Source organism: Somniosus microcephalus, chromosome 1, assembly GCF_052327205.1.
Source record: "Somniosus microcephalus isolate GS21.2 chromosome 1, FLI_Smic_1.0, whole genome shotgun sequence".
Classification (NCBI taxonomy): domain Eukaryota; kingdom Metazoa; phylum Chordata; class Chondrichthyes; order Squaliformes; family Somniosidae; genus Somniosus; species Somniosus microcephalus.
In genome coordinates, this window is record NC_140987.1 from 2,359,275 (window position 1) to 2,383,826 (window position 24,552).

Below are 24,552 nucleotides of genomic sequence, written 5' to 3' on the forward strand. Positions count from 1 at the left end.
GGAGTGAATGTTTAAGGTAGTGGATGGGGTGCCAATCAAGCGGGCTGCCTTGCCGTGGATGGTGTCGAGCTTCTTGAGTGTTGTTAGAGCTGCATTCATCCAGGCAAGTGGAGAGTATTCCATCACACACCTTGTAGATGGTGGAAAGGCTTTGGGGAGTCAGGAGGTGAGACACTCACCACAGAATACCTAGCCTCTGACCAGTTCTTGTTGCCACAGTATTTATGTGGCTGGTCCAGTTAAGTTTCTGGTCAGTGGTGACCCCCAGGATGTTGATGGTGGGGGATTTGGCGATGGTATTGCCGTTGAATGTCAAGGGGCGGTGGTTAGACTCTCGCTTGTTGGAGATAGTCATTGCCTGGCACTTCTGTGGCGCGAATGTTACCTGCCACGTAGCAGCCCAAGCCTGAACGTCATCCAGGTCTTATTGCATGTGGGCGTGGGCTGCTTCATTATCTGAGTTGCGAATGGTGCTGAACATCCCTATTTCTGACCTTATGTTGGAGGGAAGGTCATTGATGAAGCAGCTGAAGATGGTTGGGCCTAGGGCACTGCCCTGAGGAACTCCTGCAGCAGTGTCCTGGGGCTGTGATGATTGACTTCCAACCACCACAACCATCTTCCTTTGTGCTACTTGAACTTAAAGTAAAATACCCATAAAAGCAGAACCTGACAGTACACGGTTACCATTACACACCGATGGTCATACATCGATAGGTGTGGTGAGCTTGTGCACCACCAGGCATGTTCATCCCAAGGAGCTGGACCAACCACTGTCACCACACCTACATGTCATGTGTTACTGATTCAACGCTACAGTGTCTGCCTATATTTCTGCTTCTCAAATCATTCTGTTTGTGAATAAATCCAGTGCACAGTGGTGGGTGGTGTGAATGTGTTCAGGAGACATGCCATGGAGTAGCAGTGATTAGCCATTTACTTGCGAAGATGTGCTGGAGAAACCCTGAACTGTAACAGCACAGACTGAATTCCACATTTTACAGGTCTGGAGAAAGTTAGATTTAGAGTAGGAAAGTGAGCCATGTGGAGCCAGTGTTTGAAACACTTCATTCTTGTACTCCTGACTACAGGTTCACCAGTTCAGTAACAAGTCGACAGAGATGGCTCTACGAGTAGCTTCACTCGATTACCTGGGAACAGTAGCAGCACGGCTGAGGAAAGATGCTGTATCCTGCAAAATGGACCGGGAGTCAATCGACCGGATACTCAAACAGGTGGGGGGAGGGGGTAACGGTCAGTCCAGGGGGTGGGGGTCGGAGTGACGTTCAGTCCTGACGGGTTGTGGGGGTGGTAACGTTCAGTCCTGTGGGGTGTGGAGTTAACGTAAAGTCCTGGGGGAGGAGGGTAATGCTCTGGGTGTCTGTGTGGGGTAGATAGGGGTAAATAGGCAGGTATTGGCTGTGTTTCTGTGTTGGGGTTAATACAAACATACACACAATGACCGACAGGAAAAGACCCTCTGGTCCACCCAGCCTGTCCCACGCAATGGCGATACCTCCACCCCATCCCAAAACAATATCATCTCCTGGGAGAGGCAGAAACCCAGGCCACTGTGGGGGGGCGGGGGGAGAATCTGGGAAATTACTCTCCAACCCCCCGCAGGCAATCGAAGCTTGTCCAGGAGATCAGTCTGGCCCTGAATTCCCTGCAGTATCTACCTTTTGTAAGAGGTGATCTCCTCCCCAGCCAGAAACTGGTCCAGCTCTCAGCGAATCGCCGTTCACCACACGAGCCAGGAGCCTGTTCCAGAGGTCCACTATACATAGAATCATAGAAATTTACGGCACAGAAGGAGGCCATTCGGCCCATCATGTCTGCGCCGGTCGAAAGAGCTATCCAGCCTAATCCCACTTTCCAGCTCTTGGTCCGTAGCCCTGTAGGTTACGGCATTTGAGGTGCACGTCCAAGTACTTTTTAAACATGGTGAGTGTTCCTGCCTCTACCACCCTTTCAGGCAGTGAGTTCCAGACCCCCACCACCCTCTGGGTGAAAACATTTCTCCTCAACTCCCCTCTAAACCTCCGACCAATTACTTTAAATCTATGCCTCCTGGTTATTGACCTCTCTGCTAAGGGAAATGGGTCCTTCCTATCCACTCTATCTAGGCCCCTCATAATTTTATACACCTCAATTAAGTCTCTCCTCAGCCTTCTCTGTTCTAAGAAAACAACCCCAGCCTGTCCAATCTTTCCTCATTGCTAAAATTCCCCAGCCTGGGCAACATCCTCGTAAATCTCCTCTGCACCCTCTCTAGTGCAATCACATCTTTCCTGTAATGTGGTGACCAAAACTGCACGCTGTACTCTAGCTGTGGCCTCTCTTTTTCCAGTTCAAGCATAACCACCCTGCTCTTGTATTCTATGCCACGGCTAATAAAGGCAAGCATTCCGTATGCCTTCTTAACCACCTTGTCTACCTGGCCTGCTACCTTCAGGGATCTGTGGACATGCACTCCAAGGTCCCTCTGTTCCTCCACACTTCAGTATGCTGTCATTTATTGTGTATTCCCTTGCCTTGTTAGCCCTCCCTATTCTTTGGGAAAAGAACCACCTCCTGATATCTAACCTAGAACTGGTTTTATACAACGTAAAATTATGACCCCTGGGCCTCCCTAACCCATTTAATTGGAATAAACTGTCAACTGGAACACAATCTATTCCCTTTATCATCTTAGAAAACTCAAATCAAATCAAGAGTCCCAACTCTTTTAGCCTATTTTGATAACGAAGATGCTTTAAACTGGGACTTTAGTCCAGTGGCTCCTCCTCTCCACCCTTTCCAAAGCCTCAATATCACCCACCATGTGAGGAGACCAAAACTGGACACAGTATTCCAACTAAAGCCTGACCACGGTCTTGTACAAAGACAAAATAGTATGCTTTGCCTTAGAGTCAATTGTCCTATGGCTACACCCGAACACCCTAGAGTCATAACGGCACAGGAGGAGGCCATTCGGCACATTGTGTCCATGTCAGCTCTCTATAGAGCAATCCAGTCAGCCCCATTCCCCCACTCTATCCCCGTAACCCTGCAAGTTTACTTCCCTCAAGTGCCTATCCAGTCTCCCCTTGAAAACATTGAGTGTCTCCGCTTCCACCACTTCCGTCGGCAGCAAGTTCCAGGTCATCACCACTCGCTGTGTAAAAAAGTTTTTCCTCACATCCCCCCTGTATCTCTTGCCCAAAACCTTAAATCTGTGTCCCCTAGTCCTTGTACCGTCAACTAGTGGGAACAGCCTTTCCCCGTCTAGCCTATCCAAACCCGTCATAATCTTGTACACCTCTATCAAATCACCCCTCAACCGCCTTTGCTCTAATGAAAACAAATCCAGCTTCTCCAACCTGTCCTTGTAGCTAAGATCCCCCATCCCCGGAACCATTCTGGTAAATCTCCTCTGCACCCTCTCAAGGGCCTTCACATCCTTCCTATTAGCTCTAGCTATCACTTCACGGCATTGCTTATGAACCTTTAAAGATCTATACACTAGAATGCCCAGATCTCTCTCTCTTCCCACCTTCTTTAATGCTTTTCCCTGTAGGATATACGTATGTTGAGCATTCGCCCTGCCCACATGCATAACTGCACTTTTCCAAATTAAACATTATTTGCCAGTCACAAGCCCAATCTCCCAACAGATCAAGATCCAACTGAAGCATTCAATCATCGTCAGCAGTCCCAGCACTCGCACAAATCTTGGTATCAGATTGCGCGCCCAGCACCTACATCTAGATCATTAATAAAAATAGTAAAAGGCAATAATGGATCCAACACCCAGAGTGGGTATTGGAGGAGTGTCTGGGGGTTAATGGGTGAGTATTGGAGGAGTGTCTGTTAATGGGTGGGTATTGGAGGAGTGTCTGGGGGTTAATGGGTGGGTATTGGAGGAGTGTCTGTTAATGGGTGGGTATTGGAGGAGTGTATGTTAATGGGTCGGTATTGGAGGAGTGTCTGTTAATGGGTGGGTATTGGAGGAGTGTCTGTGTTAATGGGGTATTGGAGGAGTGTCTGTTAATGGGTGGGTATTGGAGGAGTGTCTGTTAATGGGTGGGTATTGGAGGAGTGTCTGGGGGTTAATGGGTGGGTATTGGAGGAGTGTCTGTTAATGGGTGCGTATTGGAGGAGTGTCTGTTAATGGGTGGGTATTGGCGGAGTGTCTGGGGGTTAATGGGTGGGTATTGGAGGAGTGTGTGTTAATGGGTGGGTATTGGAGGAGTGTCTGTTAATGGGTGGCTATTGGAGGAGTGTCTGGGGGTTAATGGGTGGGTATTGGAGGAGTGTCTGTGTGAATGAGTAGGTCTTGGATTAATGTCTCTGGGAATTAATCATAGAATGATGGAGCACAGAAGGAGGCCATTCGGCCCAGCGTGCCTGTGCCGGCTCTTTGGTAGAGGTAACCAGTAGTCCCACTCCCCTGCTCTTTCCCCATAGTCCTGTAATTTTTTTCACTTCAAGTATTTATAAAATTCTCTTTTTAATGTTATTATTGAATCTGCTTCCACCTCCCTTTCAGGCAGCGCATTCCGGATCACAACTCACTGTGTAAAGAAAAATGTTTCCTCAAGTCATAGAAACATAGAAGATAGGAGCAGGAGTAGGTCATTCGGCCTCTCGAGCCTGCTCCGCCATTCAATGTGATCATGGCTGATCATCCAAAGTCAGTACCCGGTCCCTGCTTTCTCCCCATATCCCTTGATCCCTTTAGCCTTGAGAAATCTATCCAACTCCTTCTTGAATATATTTAATGAATTGGCCTCTACTGCCTTCTGTGGTAGAGAATTCCACAGGTTCACCACTCTCTGGGTGAAGAAATTCCTCCTCATTTCTGTCCTAAATGGCTTACCCCTTATCCTTAGACTGTGACCCCTGGTTCTGGACTTCCCGACCATCGGGAACATTCTTCCTGCATCTAGTCTGTCCAGTCCTGTCAGAATTTTATAAGTTTCAATGAGTTCCCCCCTCATTCTTCTAAACTCCAGCGAGTACAAGCCCAATCGACCCAATCTCTCCTCATACGTCATTCCTGCCATCCCAGGCATCAGCCTGGTGAATCTTCGCTGTACTCCTTCCCTGGCAAGAACATCCTTCCACTGATAAGGCGACTAAAACTGCACACAATACTCAAGGTGTGGTCTCACCAAGGCCCTGTACAACTGCAGCAAGACATCCTTGTTCTTGTACTCAAACCCTCTCGCTACGAAGGCCAACATACCATTTGCCTTCTTAACCGCCTGCTGCACCTGCATGCTTACCTTCAGCGACTGGTGCACCAGGACACCCAGGTCTCGTTGCACTTCCCCTTCTCCCAATCTATTGCCATTCAGATAATAATCTGCCTCCCTGTTTTTGCTACCAAAGTGGATAACCTCACATTTATCCACGTTATATTGCATCTGCCATGCTTTTGCCCAATCACCCAACCTGTCCAAATCATCCTGGAGTTTCTCGGCATCCTCCTCACAGCACATACGCCCACCCAGCTTTGTGTCGTCTGCAAATTTGGAGATATTACATCTAGTTCCCTTGTCTAGATCATTAATATATATTGTGAATAGCTGGGGTCCAAGGACCGATCCCTGCAGTACCCCACTCGTCACTGTCTGCCACTTGGAAAAAGACCCGTTTATTCCAACTCTTTGCTTTCTGTCTGCCAACCAGTTCTCTATCCAAGTCAGTACCTTGCCTCCAATCCCATGTGCCTTAACTTTACACGCTAATCTCTTATGCGGGACCTTATGAAAAGCCTTCTGAAAGTCCAAATACACCACATCCACTGGTTCTCCCTTATCTATTTTACCAGTTACATCCTCAAAAAATTCCAGTAGATTAGTCAAGCACGATTTACCCTTTGTAAATCCATGTTGACTTTGTCCGATCCTGTCACTGTTTTCCAAGTGCTCTGCTATTACATCTTTTATAATCACACTATCATTTTCCCCACTACCGATGTCAGGCTTACCGGTAATTCCCCGTTTTCTCTCTACCACCTTTTTTGAATAGTGGGGTAACATTAGCTACCCTCCAATCCATGGGTACTGTTCCAGATTCCATTGAATGTTGGAAGATGATCAGCAATGCATCTACTATTTCTAGGGCCACTTCCTTAAGTACCCTAGGATGTAGATTATCGGGCCCTGGGGATTTATCAGCCTTCAATCCCATCAATTTCCTTAACACCATTTCCCTACAAATACTGATTTCTTTCAGTTCCTCCCTTTCATCAGACCCTATGTTCTCCGACATCTTTGGGAGGTTATTTGTGTCCTCCTTTGTGAAGACAGAACCAAAATATATATTTTATTGGTCTGCCACTTCTTTGTTCCCCATTATAAATTCCCCTGAAGGGGGACTGCAAGGGACCTACGCTTGACTTCACCAATCTTTTTCTCTTCACATATCTATAAAAGCTTTTACAGTCAGTTTTTATGTTCCCTGAAAGCTTACTCTCATATTCTATTTTCCCCTTCCTAATTGATCCCTTTGTCCTCCTTTGTTGAATCCTAAACTGCTCCCAATCCTCAGGTTTACTGCTTTTTCTGGCCAATTTATATGTCCTCTCCTTGGATCTTATGCTATCCCTAATTTCCCTTGTTAGCCACGGTTGAGTCACCTTTTTTGTTTTATTTTTGTGCCAAACTGGGATAAACAAATTCTGTAGTTCATCCATGCGGTCTTTGAATGTTTGCCATTGCCTATCCACCGTCAACCCCTTGAGTGACATTCCCCAATCAATCCTACCCAACTCGCGCCTCAGACCATCGTAGTTTCCTTTATTTAAATTCAGGACCCTAGTCTCTGAGTCAACAATCAAGAATTCTATCATATTATGATCGCTCGGACCCAAGGGGCCTCGTACAACAAGATTGTTAATTAATCCTTTCTCGTTACATAATACCCAGTCTAAGATGGCCTGATCTCTGGTTGATTCCTCGACATTTTGGTCCAGGAAACCATCCCATAAACACTCCAGGAATTCCTCCTCCACAGTATTGTTACTAATTTGATTAGCCCAATTTATATGTAGATTAAAGTCACCCATGATGACTGCTGTGCCCTTATTGCACGCTTCTCTAATTTTCCTTTTAATGCCATCCCCAACCTCCACATTACTGTTTGGAGGTCTATACACCACTCCCACTAACGTTTTCTGCCCCTTGGTATTTCTCAGTTCTACCCATACAGATTCCACATCAGAGCTAATATCCTTCCTTACAATTGTGTTAATCCCTCTTTAACCAGCAATGCTACCCCACCTCCCTTTCCTTTTTGCCTATCTTTCCTGAATATTGAATACCCCTGGATGTTGAGTTCCCAGCCTTGGCCACCCTGGAGCCATGTTTCCGTAATTCCAACCAAATCATAACCGTTTACCTCTATTTGCGCAGCTAATTCATCCACCTTATTACGAATGCTCCTCGCATTAAGACACAAAGCCTTCAGGCTTGTTTTTTTAACGCTCTTAGACCTATTAGAATTATTATTTACTGTGGCCATGTTTGATTTAAACTGTTGATTGCTCTGACTGCCACTTTTGTTTTTCTCCTTCCTATCTTTTGCTTTTATCCTTGTTTCCCTTTCCTCTGTCCCCCTGCTCAGGTTCCCAACCCCCTGCCATTTTAGTTTAAACCCTCCCCCACAGCACTAGCAAACACTCCCCCTAGGACATCGGTCCCGGCCCTGCCCAGGTGCAAACCGTCCGGTTTGAACTGGTCCCACCTCCCCCAGAACCGGTTCCAGTGTCCCAGGAATTTGAATCCCTCCCCCTGGCACCATTCCTCTGGCCACGTATTCATCTGAAATATCCTTCTATTTCTACTCTGACTAGCACGTGGCACTGGTAGCAATCCTGAGATTACTACCTTTTGAGGTCCTATTTTTTAAATTTACCTCCTAACTCCCTATATTCAGCTTTTAGGACCGCATCCCGTTTTTTACCTATATCGTTGGTACCTATATGTACCACGACAACTGGCTGTTCACCCTCCCCTTCCAAAATGTTTTGCAGCCGCTCAGAGACATCCTTGACCCTTGCACCAGGGAGGCAACGCACCATCCTGGAGTCTCGTTTGCAGCCGTAGAAACACCTATCTATCCCCCTTACAATAGAATCCCCTATTACTATAGCTCTACACCTCTTTTTCCTCTCATCCTGTGCAGCAGAGTCACCCCTGGTGCCAGGAAGATGGCTGCTGCTGCTTTCCTCTGATAAGCCATCCCCCCCAACAGTACTCAAAGTGGTGTATCTGTTTGAGAGGGGGATGGCCACAGGGGACCCCTGCACTACCTGCCTGTGCCTAATAGTCTGTCTGTTGGTCACCCATTCCCTTTCTCCCTGTCCAACCTTTGCCTGCGGTGTGACCAACTGATTAAACGTTCTATTCACGACGTCCTCAGCCTCGCGAATGGTCCAGTATGAATCCAATCGCAGCTCCAGCGCTGCAATGCGGTCTGCCAGTAGCTCCAGCTGGATACACTTTCTGCACGCATGGTTGTCAGGGACTCTGCTGGTTCTGCTGCCAATTAACTTAAATCTGTGTTCTCTGGTTACTGACCCTTCTGCTATTGAAAACAGTTTCTTATTTAATCTCCTCTTAACCTTCTATGCTTTAAGGAGAACAGTCCCAGCTTCTCCAGTCTCTCCAAGTAGCTGAAGTCCCTCATCTCTGGTACCATTCTAGTAAATCTTTTCTGCACCCTCTCTAAGGCCTTGACATCCTTCCTAAAGTGTGGTGCCCAGAATTGAACACACTATTCCAGCTGGGCCCTAACCAGTGTTTGATAAAGGTTTAGCATAACTTCCTTGCTTTTGTACTCTATGCCTCTATTAATAAAGCCAAGGATCTTGTATACTTTTTTAGCAGCCTTCTCAACGTGGCCAGCAGCCTTCAAAGATTTTTGTACATACACCCCCAGGGCTCGCTGTTCCTGCACCCTGTTTAAAATTGTACCAATTAGTTCATATTGCCTGTCCTCATTCTTCTTACCAAAATGCCTAACTTTACACTTCTCTGCGTTAGTTTTCATCTGCATGTGTCTGCCCATTTCACCAGTCTATGTCCTCCTGAGGTCTGTTACTATCCTCTTCATTGTTCACTACATTTCTGAGTTTCATGTCATCTGCAAACTGAAATCATGCCCTGTATACCCAAGTATTAGGTTATTAATACTGTATATATCAAATCATATAATGGGTGGGTATTGAATGAGTGTGCAGATCTATCTGGGGTGCTTGCTAATGGTTATAATCCTGCAGGTTTCAGGGATAGAGGATGAAGTGCAGCAGCTGCAGAAAGCATTGCTGGATTACTTGGATGAGAATACAGAGACTGACCCCTCACTAATGGTAAGTGAAATCTAGCTGCTCAGAATAAAATTGAGTTTACAAGACTTGTTTTTTTCGGAGCGTCCAAATGTCTATCTTGAGCTGTTGGTGTTCTGGTTACTGTCCAATCCCCACTGTTTTAAGGGAATCTATTAATCCCTGAAAAATCTTTCCGTACCTATGAGTTTATTGCTTGGAAGTACAGTAACAGTTATGTAGGCAGACTCAGCAGCCATTTTGTGCACAGCAAGACTCCACAATAAGATGAATGACCAAGGTTTTTGGTGATTGTTGAGAGAAGAATGTTAACCAGGGAGCCCATCTCAATGAAAGACGTTGCCTCCAAGAAACATAGAAACATAGAAGATAGGAGCAGGAGTAGGCCATTCGGCCCCTTGAGCCTGCTCCGCCATTTAATGTGATCATGGCTGATCATCCAAATTCAGTACCCTGTCCCTGCTTTTTCCCCCATATCCCTTGATCCCTTTAGCCTTAAGAAATATATCTAACTCCTTCTTGAATATATTTAATGAATTGGCCTCCACTGCCTTCTGTGGTAGAGAATTCCACAGGTTCACCACTCTCTGGGTGAAGAAATTCCTCCTCATCTCTGTTCTAAATGGCTTACCCCTTATCCTTAGACTGTGACCCCTGGTTCTGGACTCCCCCGCCATCGGGAACATCCTTCCTGCATCTAGTCTGTCTAGTCCTGTTAGAATTTTATAAGTTTCAATGAGATCCCCTCTCATTCTTCTAAACTCCAGCGAGTATAAGCCCAATCTCTCCTCATACGTCATTCCTGCCATCCCAGGTATCAGCCTGGTGAATCTTCGCTGCACTCCTTCCATGGCAAGAACATCCTTCCTCAGATAAGGCGACCTATAAGAATATAGTTCCCGTTCTGGATTGAATTGGAGTATCAAAGCAGATTGCATGCCCAAGCACGACCTGTTACAACAACGACGACAACTTGTATTTATATAGCGCCTTCAACGTAGTAAAACGTCCCAAGGCGCTGCACAGGAGTATTTTAAGACAAAAAATTGAACACCGCACACATGAGGATAAATTAGGGCAGGTAGGTTTTAAGGAGTGTCTTAAAGGAGGAAAGAGAGGTCGCGAGGCGGACAGGTTTAGGCAGGGAATTCCAGAGCTTAGAAGGCAAGGCCACCAAAGGTTGAACGATTATAATCAGGGATGCTCAAGAGGGCAGAATTAGAGGAGCGCAGATATCTCTGGGGGGGTTGTGGGGCTGAAAGAGATTACAGAGATAGGGAGGGGCGAGGCCATGGAGGGATTTGAAAACAAGGATGAGAATTTTGAAATCGAAGAGCTGCTTAACCGGGTGCCAACGTAGGTCAGCAAACACAGGGATGATGAGCGAACAGGACTTGGTACGAGTTAGGACACGGGCAGCCGAGTTTTGGATGACCTCAAGTTTACGTCGGGTGGAATGTGGGAGGCCAGCCAGGAGTGCGTTGGAATAGTCAAGTCTAGAGGTAACAAATGGCATGGATGAGGGTTTCAGCAGCGGATGAGCTGAGGCAAGGGCGGAGACAGGCGATGTTACGGAGGTGGAAATAGGCGGTCTTTGTTATGCTGCAGATATGTGGTCGGACGCTCATTTCAGGGTCAAATATGACACCAAGGTTGCGAAGAGTGTGGTTCGGCCTCAGACAGAGGGATGGGGAGAGGGAAGTTACCTTATCACTCAGACAATGGTGCTACCACTAAGCTATGTGATTTGCATTATAAGACAGTAGTGGAGATTTCCCTCTGCCTTATGTCTAAGGAATTGATGCTCCCCAGTTGCCAGACAGGCAAAAGGGGTGACGACCCATTCTGTCCAGTCCAAACCCCTTAACATAGAATCATGCAGCACAGAGGGAGGCCATTCGACCCATCGTGGCAGTGCCGGCTCTTTGAAAGAGCTGTCCAATTAGCCTCCCTCCCTTATCTTTCCCCATCGCCCTGCAAAGTTTCTCCCCTTCAAGTATTTATCCAATTCCCTTTTAAAAATTATTATTGAATCTGCTTCCACCACTTTTTCAGGCACTGCATTCCAGATCATTATAATTCACTAAGTTAAACAAATCTCCTCATCTTCCCTCTGCTTCTTTTGCCAATTACCTTAAATCTGTGTCCTCTGGTTACCTACCCTTCTGCCAATGGAAACAGTTTCGCCTTATTTACTCTATTAAAACCTCTCACGATTTTGGACACTTCTATTAAATCTCCCCTTACCTTCTCTGCTCCAAGGAGAACATCCCCAGTTTCTCCAGTCTCTCCAAGTCACTGAAGTCCCTCATCCCTGGTACCAATCTAGTACATCCCACCTAGATCTCTTGAACTTTCTACCCTGGATGAAACAGGGCAGCGTTGGCATTTAAATGGACATGAGAGGCATTCTTGGCTTTCCAGCTCTGTTTCCTTTGGCACCACTCACTGCGCTCCTCGGAACAGGGACACTCATGGGCACCTGGGACTGTAGCCTGCCTCGGATCTTGTGTCCCTTCGATTTGAACCTTTCACTGAAGTGGATTGGACTGAATCAACTTCATAGTTCCCTTCATCATCTGAAAACTTTGTTACATTCTCTCAAAGTTTCCTTTTTTCCTCTTAAAAAAGGTTTTCTCAGCTTAAATTCCTGACGTGTGGCATTTTAGTCTTTACCTTCCTGTTATTTGGGGTGTGGGACTGGACCATTGCTGTAGAATGAAGGTTACTGCAGCACCCACAGGCTAAGAGCTGGTGCTGTTGAATTCTCTGTTCTCCAGTGTAAGCCGGCTCAGTAACCAATCCAGTTACATTTCTGAAGCCCTGTCACAGATCCCGCAGTAAGTGTGTGTTTGTTTTTAAGTTTGCTAGGAAATTTTACATTGCACAGTGGTTCCGTGACACTACGATGGAGACAGAAAAAGCAATGAAGTCACAGAATCAGAAGGATGATGATTCCTCCGATGGGGCACAGCATGCCAAGGAGATCGAATCCACAGGAGAAATTATGCAAAGAGCAGAAAAACGCAAGAAGTTCCTTCGCTCGGTGATCAAAACTGCCCCGGCTCAGTTCAGCACCCTGAGGTAAGTTGCAGTGATAGCATGGGTGGGAGCATTTTATTCTGGATTTCAAAATAGGTCGGCCCAGTTAAGGAGTCTGTGAAAACACGACTCTGCACCACAGGACATGGGTTGGTGCTCCTGATTCTGCCCTTGGCGAGGTCTCGGTCTCGGTCTCAGCCGGCAGCTATGGGGGAAAGGTGCTGAGAATCAGAGCATCCGCTAATGAGTGGTAACGGGTGTATTAGGCTGTTGTAGTGTTGTGACTGTGCTTGTGCGCAGTGTTACAGCAGCTGCAGTGCAATGTAGTCTGCACACAGAAAAATTAATAACCCTGCACCCTGACAAACCCCCCTGCATTCAAACCATATGACCTGTGCTGATGGTTTAATGATCTCAGTCCTGTAACTGCCTGCTAACGCTCATTCATTCTAAATGGTGCATTGTGGGGAGGGTAAAAGCAGGATTTTTCAACAGTCCCCAAAACTGTGTTTACTCTGAACCCACAGACTGCCGTGTGGTACCTCTTAAATTTAAGAGATTTTTAATTCTAGCTAAATAAATCACTGAAATAACCAGCCAGGTGGTTTACTTCCAGGCCATTAAACAAATCTTTACCAGCTCTCCAGGGACACCTTCAGTAGTGCTGACTTCCCTCCTTGCCTTGTGCATCTGACTAGTTTCCATTTGCACCCACAGAATGAACTCTGCTAATGTGGACTATGAGGATGCCTGTCTGATTGTCCGATACTTGGCCTCTATGAGGCCGTTTGCACAGAGCTTTGATATTTATTTAACACAGGTGAGTGATAACTATATACCGCTGCTTTCAAAAGGAATTTGATGAATACCTGTCTAGAGAAGGGATTGAGGACTACAGACATATTAATAGATCTATTTGATTCATAGGGAGTTCGGGGGAAAAAGTTTAGAGCTTGGTTGGGAGGGGAGTGAGTGAGTCCATGTTTACGGTTGTAATGTGTGGACTGTGGACGGAGATGGGCTTATGTGCTGGATGGCCTTTTCTTCCAAACTCCCCTTATGCCAGACTGGAGGGGGTGATCTGGTTTTGTGTGCAGAGAAGTTCCAATTCCTCACCTGTTTTAGTTTTAAATTCGAAGTGCCAGCTTGGCTCAGTGGTAGCGCTCTCACCTCAAAGTGAGAGGCCATGGGTTCAAGCCCCACTCCACAGACTTGAGCACATAATCTCGACTTCCATTTCGGTGCAGTACTGAAGGGAGTGCTGCATTTTAGGCAGTGCCAACTTTCAGCTGAGACGTGGAACTGAATTTTGTCGACTTGTCCAAATGCTTGTAAAAGATCCCATGACACTAACGGAAGAGGAGCTGGGCTTTCTCCTGGTGTTTGATTCTGGACAGCACAAGGCTGTCGAGGCCATAGAGAGGGAACAGAGGAAATTTACCACAATGGTACTAGGGATGAGGGACTTCAGTTATGCCAGGAGACTGGAGAAGCTGGGGGGGTTCTCCTTAGAGCAGAGAAGGTTATGGGAAGATTTAATAGAAGTGTTGAAAATTATTAGGGGTTTTGATCGAGTAAATAGGGAGAAACTGTTTCCAGTGACAGAAGGGTCAGTAACCAGAGGACACAGATTTAAGGTAATTGACAAAAGAAGCAGAGGGGAGAAGAGGAATTTTTATTTATTTTTTACACAGTGAGTTCTTGTGATCTGAAATGTGTTGTCTGAAAGGCTGGTGGAAGCAGATTCAGTTGTAACTCTCAAAAGGGAATTGGATGAATACTTGAAATGGAGAAATTTGCAAGGCTATGGGGAAAGGGCCGTGGAGTGGGACTGATTGGGTTGCTGTTTCAAAGAGCACAGTGGACCGAATGGCCGTGCAGTATGATTCTATGACTTTTGTTAGGGCTGTTTCAGAACTGAGTCGCAGAAACCTAATTGGAGGAATTCTAACGGGGAGTTACTGGAGAAATGGGCACTGACTTCGAGGCGTTCCAGGATGATTGGAAATGGCAGGGTGGGCTTTAAGGGACATGGAACAAGTTACCAGCAAATGCCTTTGAAGCAAATATATATTGGGATGAAGTGGCAATAGAGTAGGGGGTTTGCAGGACATGGTGAGGCAGTGCGGTTGAGATCCACCAAAAAAGTGGTGGCATATTGATGGACATTGGATCTGATAATGTGTTCTGTTTATAGATTCTACGTGTACTAGGGGAAAGTGCTATCGCTGTACGAACAAAGGCCATGAAGTGTCTGTCTGAGGTAGTCGCTGTGGATCCCAGTATTCTTGCAAGGGTAAAGGTTTATTTTTCTTATGCTGACATTGCGTTTCCTCTGTGGAGTTGTGTTTACAGAGAACATCTTCAAGGACCTGGTTTTAAATCTCCAATGCAAATTCAAAGCAAATCTTCCAATGTGCAGACTAGAAAATCAGGAAGCTACTTTCCAAAATTTTAAAAATGACCTCCCGTGGGTCCTCAATGTATTGGGTCAGAGAGCAGTCATGTACTACGGCTAGTTCTGATTCTCTTGCCTCACTTACATTGTATAACTTTGAGCTTTCTTGATGCTTTTGCTGCTGAATCTCACAGTAGAGCCATTGTGTGTTTTGCTTACAGCTGGACATGCAACGCGGGGTCCACGGGCGTCTGATGGACAATTCCACGAGTGTGCGCGAAGCGGCTGTGGAGTTACTGGGTCGCTTTGTGCTTAGCCGACCTCAACTCACTGAGCAGTATTACGACATGTTGATCGAGAGGATACTGGTACGTTTGTTTCCTAACTGCTACAGAAGGCCCAATCCAACACAATCAAGATAGGCTGTCGATGTGAGTTAGACAGAGCGGCACGATAGGCTGGAGGTGATTGAAATGAGCGCACCGGTTGTGTAAAATTAACCCTGGTAATGCCAAAAGGTAAAAATTGACACCAGGAGCCAGCTCAGCCTTTCTGTGGCAGAATAACGCTTGCCAGTAACCATGGTTATATCAGGAAAGGATGTAAATGCACAACAGGCCAGTCAGCACCTGCAGGTTAACGGTCCAGGGAGAGCGTTTTGTCTGAACCCCCTTCACCTGCAGGTTAATGTTCCAGGGAGTCTTTCGTCTGAACCCCCTTCACCTGCAGGTTAATGTTCCAGGGAGTCTTTCGTCTGAACCCCCTTCACCTGCAGGTTAACGTTCCAGGGAGTCTTCCGTCTGAACCCCCTTCACCTGCAGGTTAATGTTCCAGGGAGTCTTTCGTCTGAACCCCCTTCACCTGCAGGTTAATGTTCCAGGGAGAGCGTTTCGTCTGAACCCCCTTCACCTGCAGGTTAACGTTCCAGGGAGTCTTCCGTCTGAACCCCCTTCACCTGCAGGTTAACGTTCCAGGGAGAGCGTTTCGTCTGAACCCCCTTCACCTGCAGGTTAATGTTCCAGGGAGAGCGTTTCGTCTGAACCCCCTTCACCTGCAGGTTAACGTTCCAGGGGGAGTCTTTCGTCTGAAACCCCTTCACCTGCAGGTTAACGTTCCAGCGAGTCTTTCGTCTGACCCCCTTCACCTGCAGGTTAACGTTCCAGGGAGTCTTTCGTCTGACCCCCCTTCACCTGCAGGTTAACGTTCCAGCGAGTCTTTCGTCTGAACCCCCTTCACCTGCAGGTTAATGTTCCAGGGAGAGCGTTTCGTCTGAAACCCCTTCACCTGCAGGTTAATGTTCCAGGGAGAGTCTTTCGTCTGACCCCCTTCACCTGCAGGTTAACGGTCCAGGGAGTCTTTCGTCTGAAACCCCTTCACCTGCAGGTTAACGTTCCAGGGAGTCTTTCGTCTGAACCCCCTTCACCTGCAGGTTAACGTTCCAGGGAGAGTCTTTCGTCTGACCCCCTTCACCTGCAGGTTAACGTTCCAGGGAGAGTCTTCCGTCTGAACCCCCTTCACCTGCAGGTTAACGTTCCAGCGAGTCTTCCGTCTGAACCCCCTTCACCTGCAGGTTAACGTTCCAGGGAGAGTCTTTCGTCTGAACCCCCTTCACCTGCAGGTTAATGTTCCAGGGAGAGTCTTTCGTCTGAACCCCCTTCACCTGCAGGTTAACGGTCCAGGGAGTCTTCCGTCTGAACCCCCTTCACCTGCAGGTTAATGTTCCAGGGAGTCTTTCGTCTGAACCCCCTTCACCTGCAGGTTAACGGTCCAGGGAGTCTTCCGTCTGAACCCCCTTCACCTGCAGGTTAACGTTCCAGGGAGTCTTTCGTCTGAACCCCCTTCACCTGCAGGTTAACGTTCCAGGGAGAGTCTTTCGTCTGAACCCATTTCACCTGCAGGTTAATGTTCCAGCGAGTCTTTCGTCTGAACCCCCTTCACCTGCAGGTTAACGTTCCAGGGAGTCTTTCGTCTGAACCCCCTTCACCTGCAGGTTAACGGTCCAGGGAGTCTTCCGTCTGACCCCCTTCACCTGCAGGTTAACGTTCCGGGGAGTCTTTCGTCTGAACCCCCTTCACCTGCAGGTTAATGTTCCAGGGAGAGCGTTTCGTCTGAACCCCCTTCACATATGTTGACTGACCTGCTGTGTATTTCCAGCACTTGCAGAATTTTTCTTTTTTCTTTGTAATGGTCACACCAGTAATGTTTGAACTCCTGAGTGCATGTTGCAAGTTTCTGTCCAGAAGACAGCAGTGTGTGAAGCTGTGTCTTTCTGGGTTGATGCAGACTATTGAGATGTTTTGCAGACATACTGTACATACCTGAGTATGAACTTTAAACCTTCAGTTGACTGGGGGTTGAAAGTGGGGGTACTGGAGCTTACTGCAGGAGCGCACTCACTTGCTGCTCCCCAGTCCACAGCACCTGTACCCTCTCTCTGAAAGAGCTCTCCCCGTAGTCCCATTGCTCTGCCCTTTCCTCATTCAGCCCATTGCCCTGTACCCTCTCTCTGAAAGAGCTCTCCCCGTAGTCCCATTGCTCTGCCCTTTCCTCATTCAGCCCATTGCCCTGTACCCTCACTCTGAACGAGCTCTCCCCGTAGTCCCATTGCTCTGCCCTTTCCTCATTCAGCCCATTGCCCTGTACACTCACTCTGAAAGAGCTCTCCCCATAGTCCCATTGCTCTGCCCTTTCCTCATTCAGCCCATTGCCCTGTACCCTCACTCTGAAAGAGCTCTCCCCGTAGTCCCATTGCTCTGCCCTTTCCTCATTCAGCCCATTGCCCTGTACCCTCACTCTGAAAGAGCTCTCCCCGTAGTCCCATTGCTCTGCCCTTTCCTCATTCAGCCCATTGCCCTGTACACTCACTCTGAAAGAGCTCTCCCCGTAGTCCCATTGCTCTGCCCTTTCCTCATTCAGCCCATTGCCCTGTACCCTCTCTCTGAAAGAGCTCTCCCCGTAGTCCCATTGCTCTGCCCTTTCCTCATTCAGCCCATTGCCCTGTACCCTCTCTCTGAAAGAGCTCTCCCCGTAGTCCCATTGCTCTGCCCTTTCCTCATTCAGCCCATTGCCCTGTACCCTCACTCTGAAAGAGCTCTCCCCGTAGTCCCATTGCTCTGCCCTTTCCTCATTCAGCCCATTGCCCTGTACACTCACTCTGAAAGAGCTCTCCCCATAGTCCCATTGCTCTGCCCTTTCCTCATTCAGCCCATTGCCCTGTACCCTCACTCTGAAAGAGCTCTCCCCGTAGTCCCATTGCTCTGCCCTTTCCTCATTCAGCCCATTGCCCTGTACCCTCACTCTGAAAGAGCTCTCCCCGTAGTCCCATTGCTCTGCCCTTTCCTCATTCAGCCCATTGCCCTGTACCCTCACTCTGAAAGAGCTCTCCCCGTAGTCCCATTGCTCTGCCCTTTCCTCATTCAGCCCATTGCCCTGTACCCTCTCTCTGAAAGAGCTCTCCCCGTAGTCCCATTGCTCTGCCCTTTCCTCATTCAGCCCATTGCCCTGTACACTCACTCTGAAAGAGCTCTCCCCGTAGTCCCATTGCTCTGCCCTTTCCTCATTCAGCCCATTGCCCTGTACACTCACTCTGAAAGAGCTCTCCCCGTAGTCCCATTGCTCTGCCCTTTCCTCATTCAGCCCATTGCCCTGTACACTCACTCTGAAAGAGCTCTCCCCGTAGTCCCATTGCTCTGCCCTTTCCTCATTCAGCCCATTGCCCTGTACACTCTCTCTGAAAGAGCTCTCCCTTTAGTGCCATTGCTTGCCCTTTCCCCGTTCAGCCCCATCACCCTTATGCCGGCACTCTGAAATCTAATTTTTTTAATCGACCTGAACACAATTAAACAGACTGAGCTCCCAGCTGCCTAGTGGATTGGAAGCTAAATATTTGCGTCCCAAATCTTGTCTTTCCCTTCCTTCTGTGGGGGTTGGGGGATGGAAGGATGGTCATTCAGCGACACTGCTTGTATTAACGCTAAGATTCTGTAACCTTCAAAGGAGGTCAGAGAGAGGGATCTTTAAATTAGATAAAACTTTCTTCCTGTTTGGATGAACTAGGACGGCCTCTCATTGAGATTAACTTTGTGATTTTGTCAGTACAAATTGCACAGGGCAGTGTGTATATAAGAACATAAGACTCTTTAAAGGGGGTGCCGGAACAGAGCAACCTGAGGGTGTATGTACACAAATCTTTGAAGGTGACAGGACACGTTGAAAAGGCTGTTAAAAAGGCATATGGGATTCTTGGATTTATAAACAGTGACATAGAGTACAAAAGCAAGGAAGTTATGCTTGCTTTATAAATCACTGGTTAGGCTCCAGCTGGAGTATTGTGTTCAGTTCTGGGCACCACACTTGGAAAGATGTCAAGACCTCGGAGAGGGTGCAGAGGATTTACTATAATGGTACCAGAGATGTGGGACTTCAGTCATGTGGAAGCTGGGGTTGTTCTTCTTAGAGCAGAGAAGGTTAAGGGGAGATTTGATAGAGGTGTTCAAAATCATGAGGGGTTTTGATCGAGTAAATAAAGAGAAACTGTTTCCAGTGGCTGAAGGGTCGATAACCAGAGGACACAGGTTTAAGGTAATTGGCAAAAGAACCAGAGGGGAGATCAGAATTTATTTTTATGCCGTGTGTTATGATGACCTGGAATGCGCTGCCTGAAAGGGCGGTGGAAGCAGATTCAGTAATAACATTCAAAGAAGAATTGGATAAATACTTGAAGGGGAAAAATTTCCAGGGCTATGGGGATAGAGTAGGAGAATGAGATTAAGCGGAGAGCTCATTCAAAGACCTGGCACAGGCGCGATGGGCCAAATGGCCGCCTCCTGTTCTGAATCATTCTATGATTCTTTGGTGATTTGGCTGCAGTACAGGTAGGAGCTGCTCCAGAGTCTGTAAGGAATGGGCCCCACGTTACATTAGGAGTAAGTGATTTTAACACGTCCTGCCTACCTGGGAATCTACACAGCCGTTGCCTTGCATTCTCGGAGCTCGCCTCATCCTTAAACAAGTAATCTCTTGCAGGACACCGGGATCAGTGTGAGAAAGAGAGTGATCAAGATTCTGCGTGACATCTGTATTGAGCAGCCAACCTTCTCCAAAGTGACTGAGATGTGTGTGAGAATGATTCGCAGAGTCAATGATGAAGAGGGCATTAAGGTAAAGTTACACAGACTGATCGCTTGATATGAAATCTGCCTGACTTTATGCCCATGAAAATGGCGTTGGAGTGTTTACCTTTCACCTTGCTCAGCTGTACAGAACATTTCTGCAGTCTCTAAAGGAGGAACCTATTTTATTTTAAGCAATGCGGCGTGACGTAATAAAACTCACTACGCACTTGGTTTGAGCGTACAGAACATGGAGGTCTAGTTGTACTGCACTAGTTCTTTGTCTTACAAAATGTCCCTGGCTAGCTGGGCCCACGCCCGAGTATTTATACTCCTTGGACGGCGCCACCAGCTGGCCATCCAGCGTTACTTAATGAGTCGTTTCTTCATGATGGAGATTTATAACACGGCGGGTGCTGTCTGTACGGCAAGCCACACGCTACACATAGGGCCTGGGTTAGGCCACACAGAACTGTAGACAGACTAATCCTCGGTCACATGAGGTGGTTGGGGGCAGGGCAGGTTTGGGGTTAATACACTGGTCTGTGTCACGGGGGCGGATGTTGTGGAGAGTTTGGGGTTTATACACTGGTCTGTGTCACGGGGCCGGATGTTGTGGAGAGTTTGGGGTTTATACACTGGTCTGTGTCACGGGGCCGGATGTTGTGGAGAGTTTGGGGTTAATACACTGGTTTGTGTGACGGGGGCGGGTGTTGTGGAGAGTTTGGGGTTAATACACTGGTCTGTGTCACGGGGGCGGGGTGTTGTGGAGAGTTTGGGGTTAATACACTGGTCTGTGTCGTGGAGAGTTTGGGGTTAATACACTGGTCTGTGTCACGGGGGCGGGGTGTTGTGGAGAGTTTGGGATTAATACACTGGTCTGTGTCACGGGGCGGGTGTTGTGGAAAGTTTGGGGTTAATACACTGATCTGTGTCACGGGGGCGGGGTGTTGTGGAGAGTTTGGGGTTAATACAGTGGTCTGTGTCACGGGACGGGGTATTGCGGGGAGTTTGGGGTTAATACACTGGTCTGTGTCACGGGGGAGGGTTGTGGAGAGTTTGGGGTTAATACACTGGTCTGTGTCACGGGGCGGGGTGTTGTGGAGAGTTTGGGGTTAATACACTGGTCTGTGTCACGGGGGCGGGGTGTTGTGGAGAGTTTGGGGTTTATACACTGGTCTGTGTCACGGGGGCGGGGTGTTGTGGAGAGTTTGGGGTTAATACACTGGTCTGTGTCACGGGGGCGGGGTGTTGTGGAGAGTTTGGGGTTAATACACTGGTCTGTGTCACGGGGGCGGGGTGTTGTGGAGAGTTTGGGGTTTATACACTGGTCTGTGTCACGGGGCGGGTGTTGTGGAGAGTTTGGGGTTAATGTACTGGTCTGTGTCACGGGGGAGGGTTGTGGAGAGTTTGGGGTTTATACACTGGTCTGTCACGGGGGCGGGTGTTGTGGAGAGTTTGGGGTTAATACACTGGTCTGTCACTGGGGCGGGTGTTGTGGAGAGTTTGGGGTTAATGCACTGGTCTGTGTCACTGGGGCGGGTGTTGTGGAGAGTTTGGGGTTAATACACTGGTCTGTGTCACGGGGGCGGGGTATTGCGGGGAGTTTGGGGTTTATACACTGGTCTGTGTCACGCGGTGGGTGTTGTGGAGAGTTTGGGGTTTATACACTGGTCTGTGTCACGGGGGCGGGGTGTTGTGGAGAGTTTGGGGTTAATACACTGGTCTGTGTCACGGGGGCGGGTGTTGTGGAGAGTTTGGGGTTAATACACTGGTCTGTCTCACGGGGGCGGGTGTTGTGGAGAGTTTGGGGTTAATACACTGGTCTGTGTCACGGGGGCGGGTGTTGTGGAGAGTTTGGGGTTAATACACTGGTCTGTGTCACGGGGGCGGGTGTTGTGGAGAGTTTGGGGTTAATACACTGGTCTGTGTCACGGTGCGGGGTGTTGTGGAGAGTTTGGGGTTTATACACTGGTCTGTGTCACGGGGGCGGGTGTTGTGGAGAGTTTGGGGTTAATACACTGGTCTGTCACGGTGCGGGGTGTTGTGGAGAGTTTGGGGTTAATACACTGGTCTGTGTCACGGGGGCGGGTGTTGTGGAGAGTTTGGGGTTTATACACTGGTCTGTGTCACGCGGTGGGTGTTGTGGAGAGTTTGGGGTTTATACACTGGTCTGTGTCACGGGGGTGGGGTGTTGAGAGTTTGGGGTTAATACACTGGTCTGTGTCACGGGGGCGGGTGTTGTGGAGAGTTTGGGGTTAATACACTGGTCTGTCTCACGGGGGCGGGTGTTGTGGAGAGTTTGGGGTTAATACACTGGTCTGTGTCACGGGGGCGGGTGTTGTGGAGAGTTTGGGGTTAATACACTGGTCTGTGTCACGGGGGAGGGTTGTGGAGAGTTTGGGGTTAATACACTGGTCTGTGTCACGGGGGCGGGTGTTGTGGAGAGTTTGGGGTTAATACACTGGTCTGTGTCACGGTGCGGGGTGTTGTGGAGAGTTTGGGGTTAATACACTGGTCTGTGTCACGGGGTGGGTGTTGTGGAGAGTTTGGGGTTAATACACTGGTCTGTGTCACGGGGGCGGATGTTGTGGAGAGTTTGGGGTTAATGCACTGGTCTGTGTCACGGGGGCGGGTGTTGTGGAGAGTTTGGGGTTAATACACTGGTCTGTGTCACGGGGCGGTTGTTGTGGAGAGTTTGGAGTTAATACACTGGTCTGTGTCACGGGGTGGGTGTTGTGGAGAGTTTGGGGTTAATACACTGGTCTGTGTCACGGGGTGGGTGTTGTGGAGAGTTTGGGGTTAATACACTGGTCTGTGTCACGGGGGCGGGGTGTTGTGGAGAGTTTGGGGTTAATACAGTGGTCTGTGTCACGGGGGCGGGTGTTGTGGAGAGTTTGGGGTTTATACACTGGTCTGTGTCACGGGGGAGGGTTGTGGAGAGTTTGGGGTTAATACACTGGTCTGTGTCACGGGGGAGGGTTGTGGAGAGTTTGGGGTTAATACAGTGGTCTGTGTCACGGGGGCGGGTGTTGTGGAGAGTTTGGGGTTAATACACTGGTCTGTGTCACGGGGGAGGGTTGTGGAGAGTTTGGAGTTAATACACTGGTCTGTGTCACGGGGGAGGGTTGTGGAGAGTTTGGGGTTAATACACTGGTCTGTGTCACGGGGGAGGGTTGTGGAGAGTTTGGGGTTAATACACTGGTCTGTGTCACGGGGGAGGGTTGTGGAGAGTTTGGGGTTAATACACTGGTCTGTGTCACGGGGGAGGGTTGTGGAGAGTTTGGGGTTAATACACTGGTCTGTGTCACGGGGGAGGGTTGTGGAGAGTTTGGGGTTAATACACTGGTCTGTGTCACGCAGCGGGTGTTGTGGAGAGTTTGGGGTTAATGCACTGGTCTGTGTCACGGGGCGGGTGTTGTGGAGAGTTTGGGGTTAATACACTGGTCTGTGTCACGGGGGCGGGTGTTGTGGAGAGTTTGGGGTTAATACACTGGCCCGTGTCACGCGGCGGGTGTTGTGGAGAGTTTGGGGTTAATACACTGGTCTGTGTCACGGGGGCGGGTGTTGTGGAGAGTTTGGGGTTAATACACTGGTCTGTGTCACGGGGTGGGTGTTGTGGAGAGTTTGGGGTTAATACACTGGTCTGTGTCACGGGGGCGGGTGTTGTGGAGAGTTTGGGGTTAATACACTGGTCTGTGTCACGGGGGCGGGGTGTTGTGGAGAGTTTGGGGTTAATACACTGGTCTGTCTCACGGGGGTGGGTGTTGTGGAGAGTTTGGGGTTTATACACTGGTCTGTCTCACGGGGGCGGGTGTTGTGGAGAGTTTGGGGTTAATACACTGGTCTGTCTCACGGGGGTGGGTGTTGTGGAGAGTTTGGGGTTAATACACTGGTCTGTGTCACGGGGGCGGGTGTTGTGGAGAGTTTGGGGTTAATACACTGGTCTGTGTCACGGGGGCGGGGTGTTGTGGAGAGTTTGGGGTTAATACACTGGTCTGTCTCACGGGGGTGGGTGTTGTGGAGAGTTTGGGGTTTATACACTGGTCTGTCTCACGGGGGCGGGTGTTGTGGAGAGTTTGGGGTTAATACACTGGTCTGTCTCACGGGGGCGGGTGTTGTGGAGAGTTTGGGGTTAATACACTGGCCTGTGTCACGGGGGAGGGTTGTGGAGAGTTTGGGGTTAATACACTGGTCTGTGTCACGGGGGCGGGTGTTGTGGAGAGTTTGGGGTTTATACACTGGTCTGTGTCACGGGGGAGGGTTGTGGAGAGTTTGGGGTTTATACACTGGTCTGTGTCACGGGGCGGGTGTTGTGGAGAGTTTGGGGTTAATACACTGGTCTGTGTCACGGGGCGGGTGTTGTGGAGAGTTTGGGGTTAATACACTGGTCAGTGTCACGCGGCGGGTGTTGTGGAGAGTTTGGGGTTAATACACTGGTCTGTCAAGCGGCGGGTGTTGTGGAGAGTTTGGGGTTAATACACTGGTCTGTGTCACTGGGGCGGGTGTTGTGGAGAGTTTGGGGTTAATACACTGGCCTGTGTCACGCGGCGGGGTGTTGTGGAGAGTTTGGGGTTAATGCACTGGTCTGTCAAGCGGCGGGTGTTGTGGAGAGTTTGGGGTTTATACACTGGTCTGTGTCACGGGGGCGGGTGTTGTGGAGA

The 24,552-nt window shown here is 48.7% G+C and overlaps 1 protein-coding gene across 1 annotated transcript in view; it reads left to right on the top strand.

Annotated features, from left to right (window-relative positions):
- The window catches only part of LOC147123888 (nipped-B-like protein), an 832,420-nt gene that overhangs the window by 604,904 nt on the left and 202,964 nt on the right, over positions 1–24,552 (top strand). The window contains 7 exon segments of the mRNA XM_085963154.1: positions 1,092–1,235; positions 9,272–9,361; positions 12,201–12,421; positions 13,097–13,199; positions 14,577–14,675; positions 14,999–15,145; positions 19,803–19,937. Coding sequence (XP_085819280.1) covers positions 1,092–1,235; positions 9,272–9,361; positions 12,201–12,421; positions 13,097–13,199; positions 14,577–14,675; positions 14,999–15,145; positions 19,803–19,937 — 939 coding nt within the window.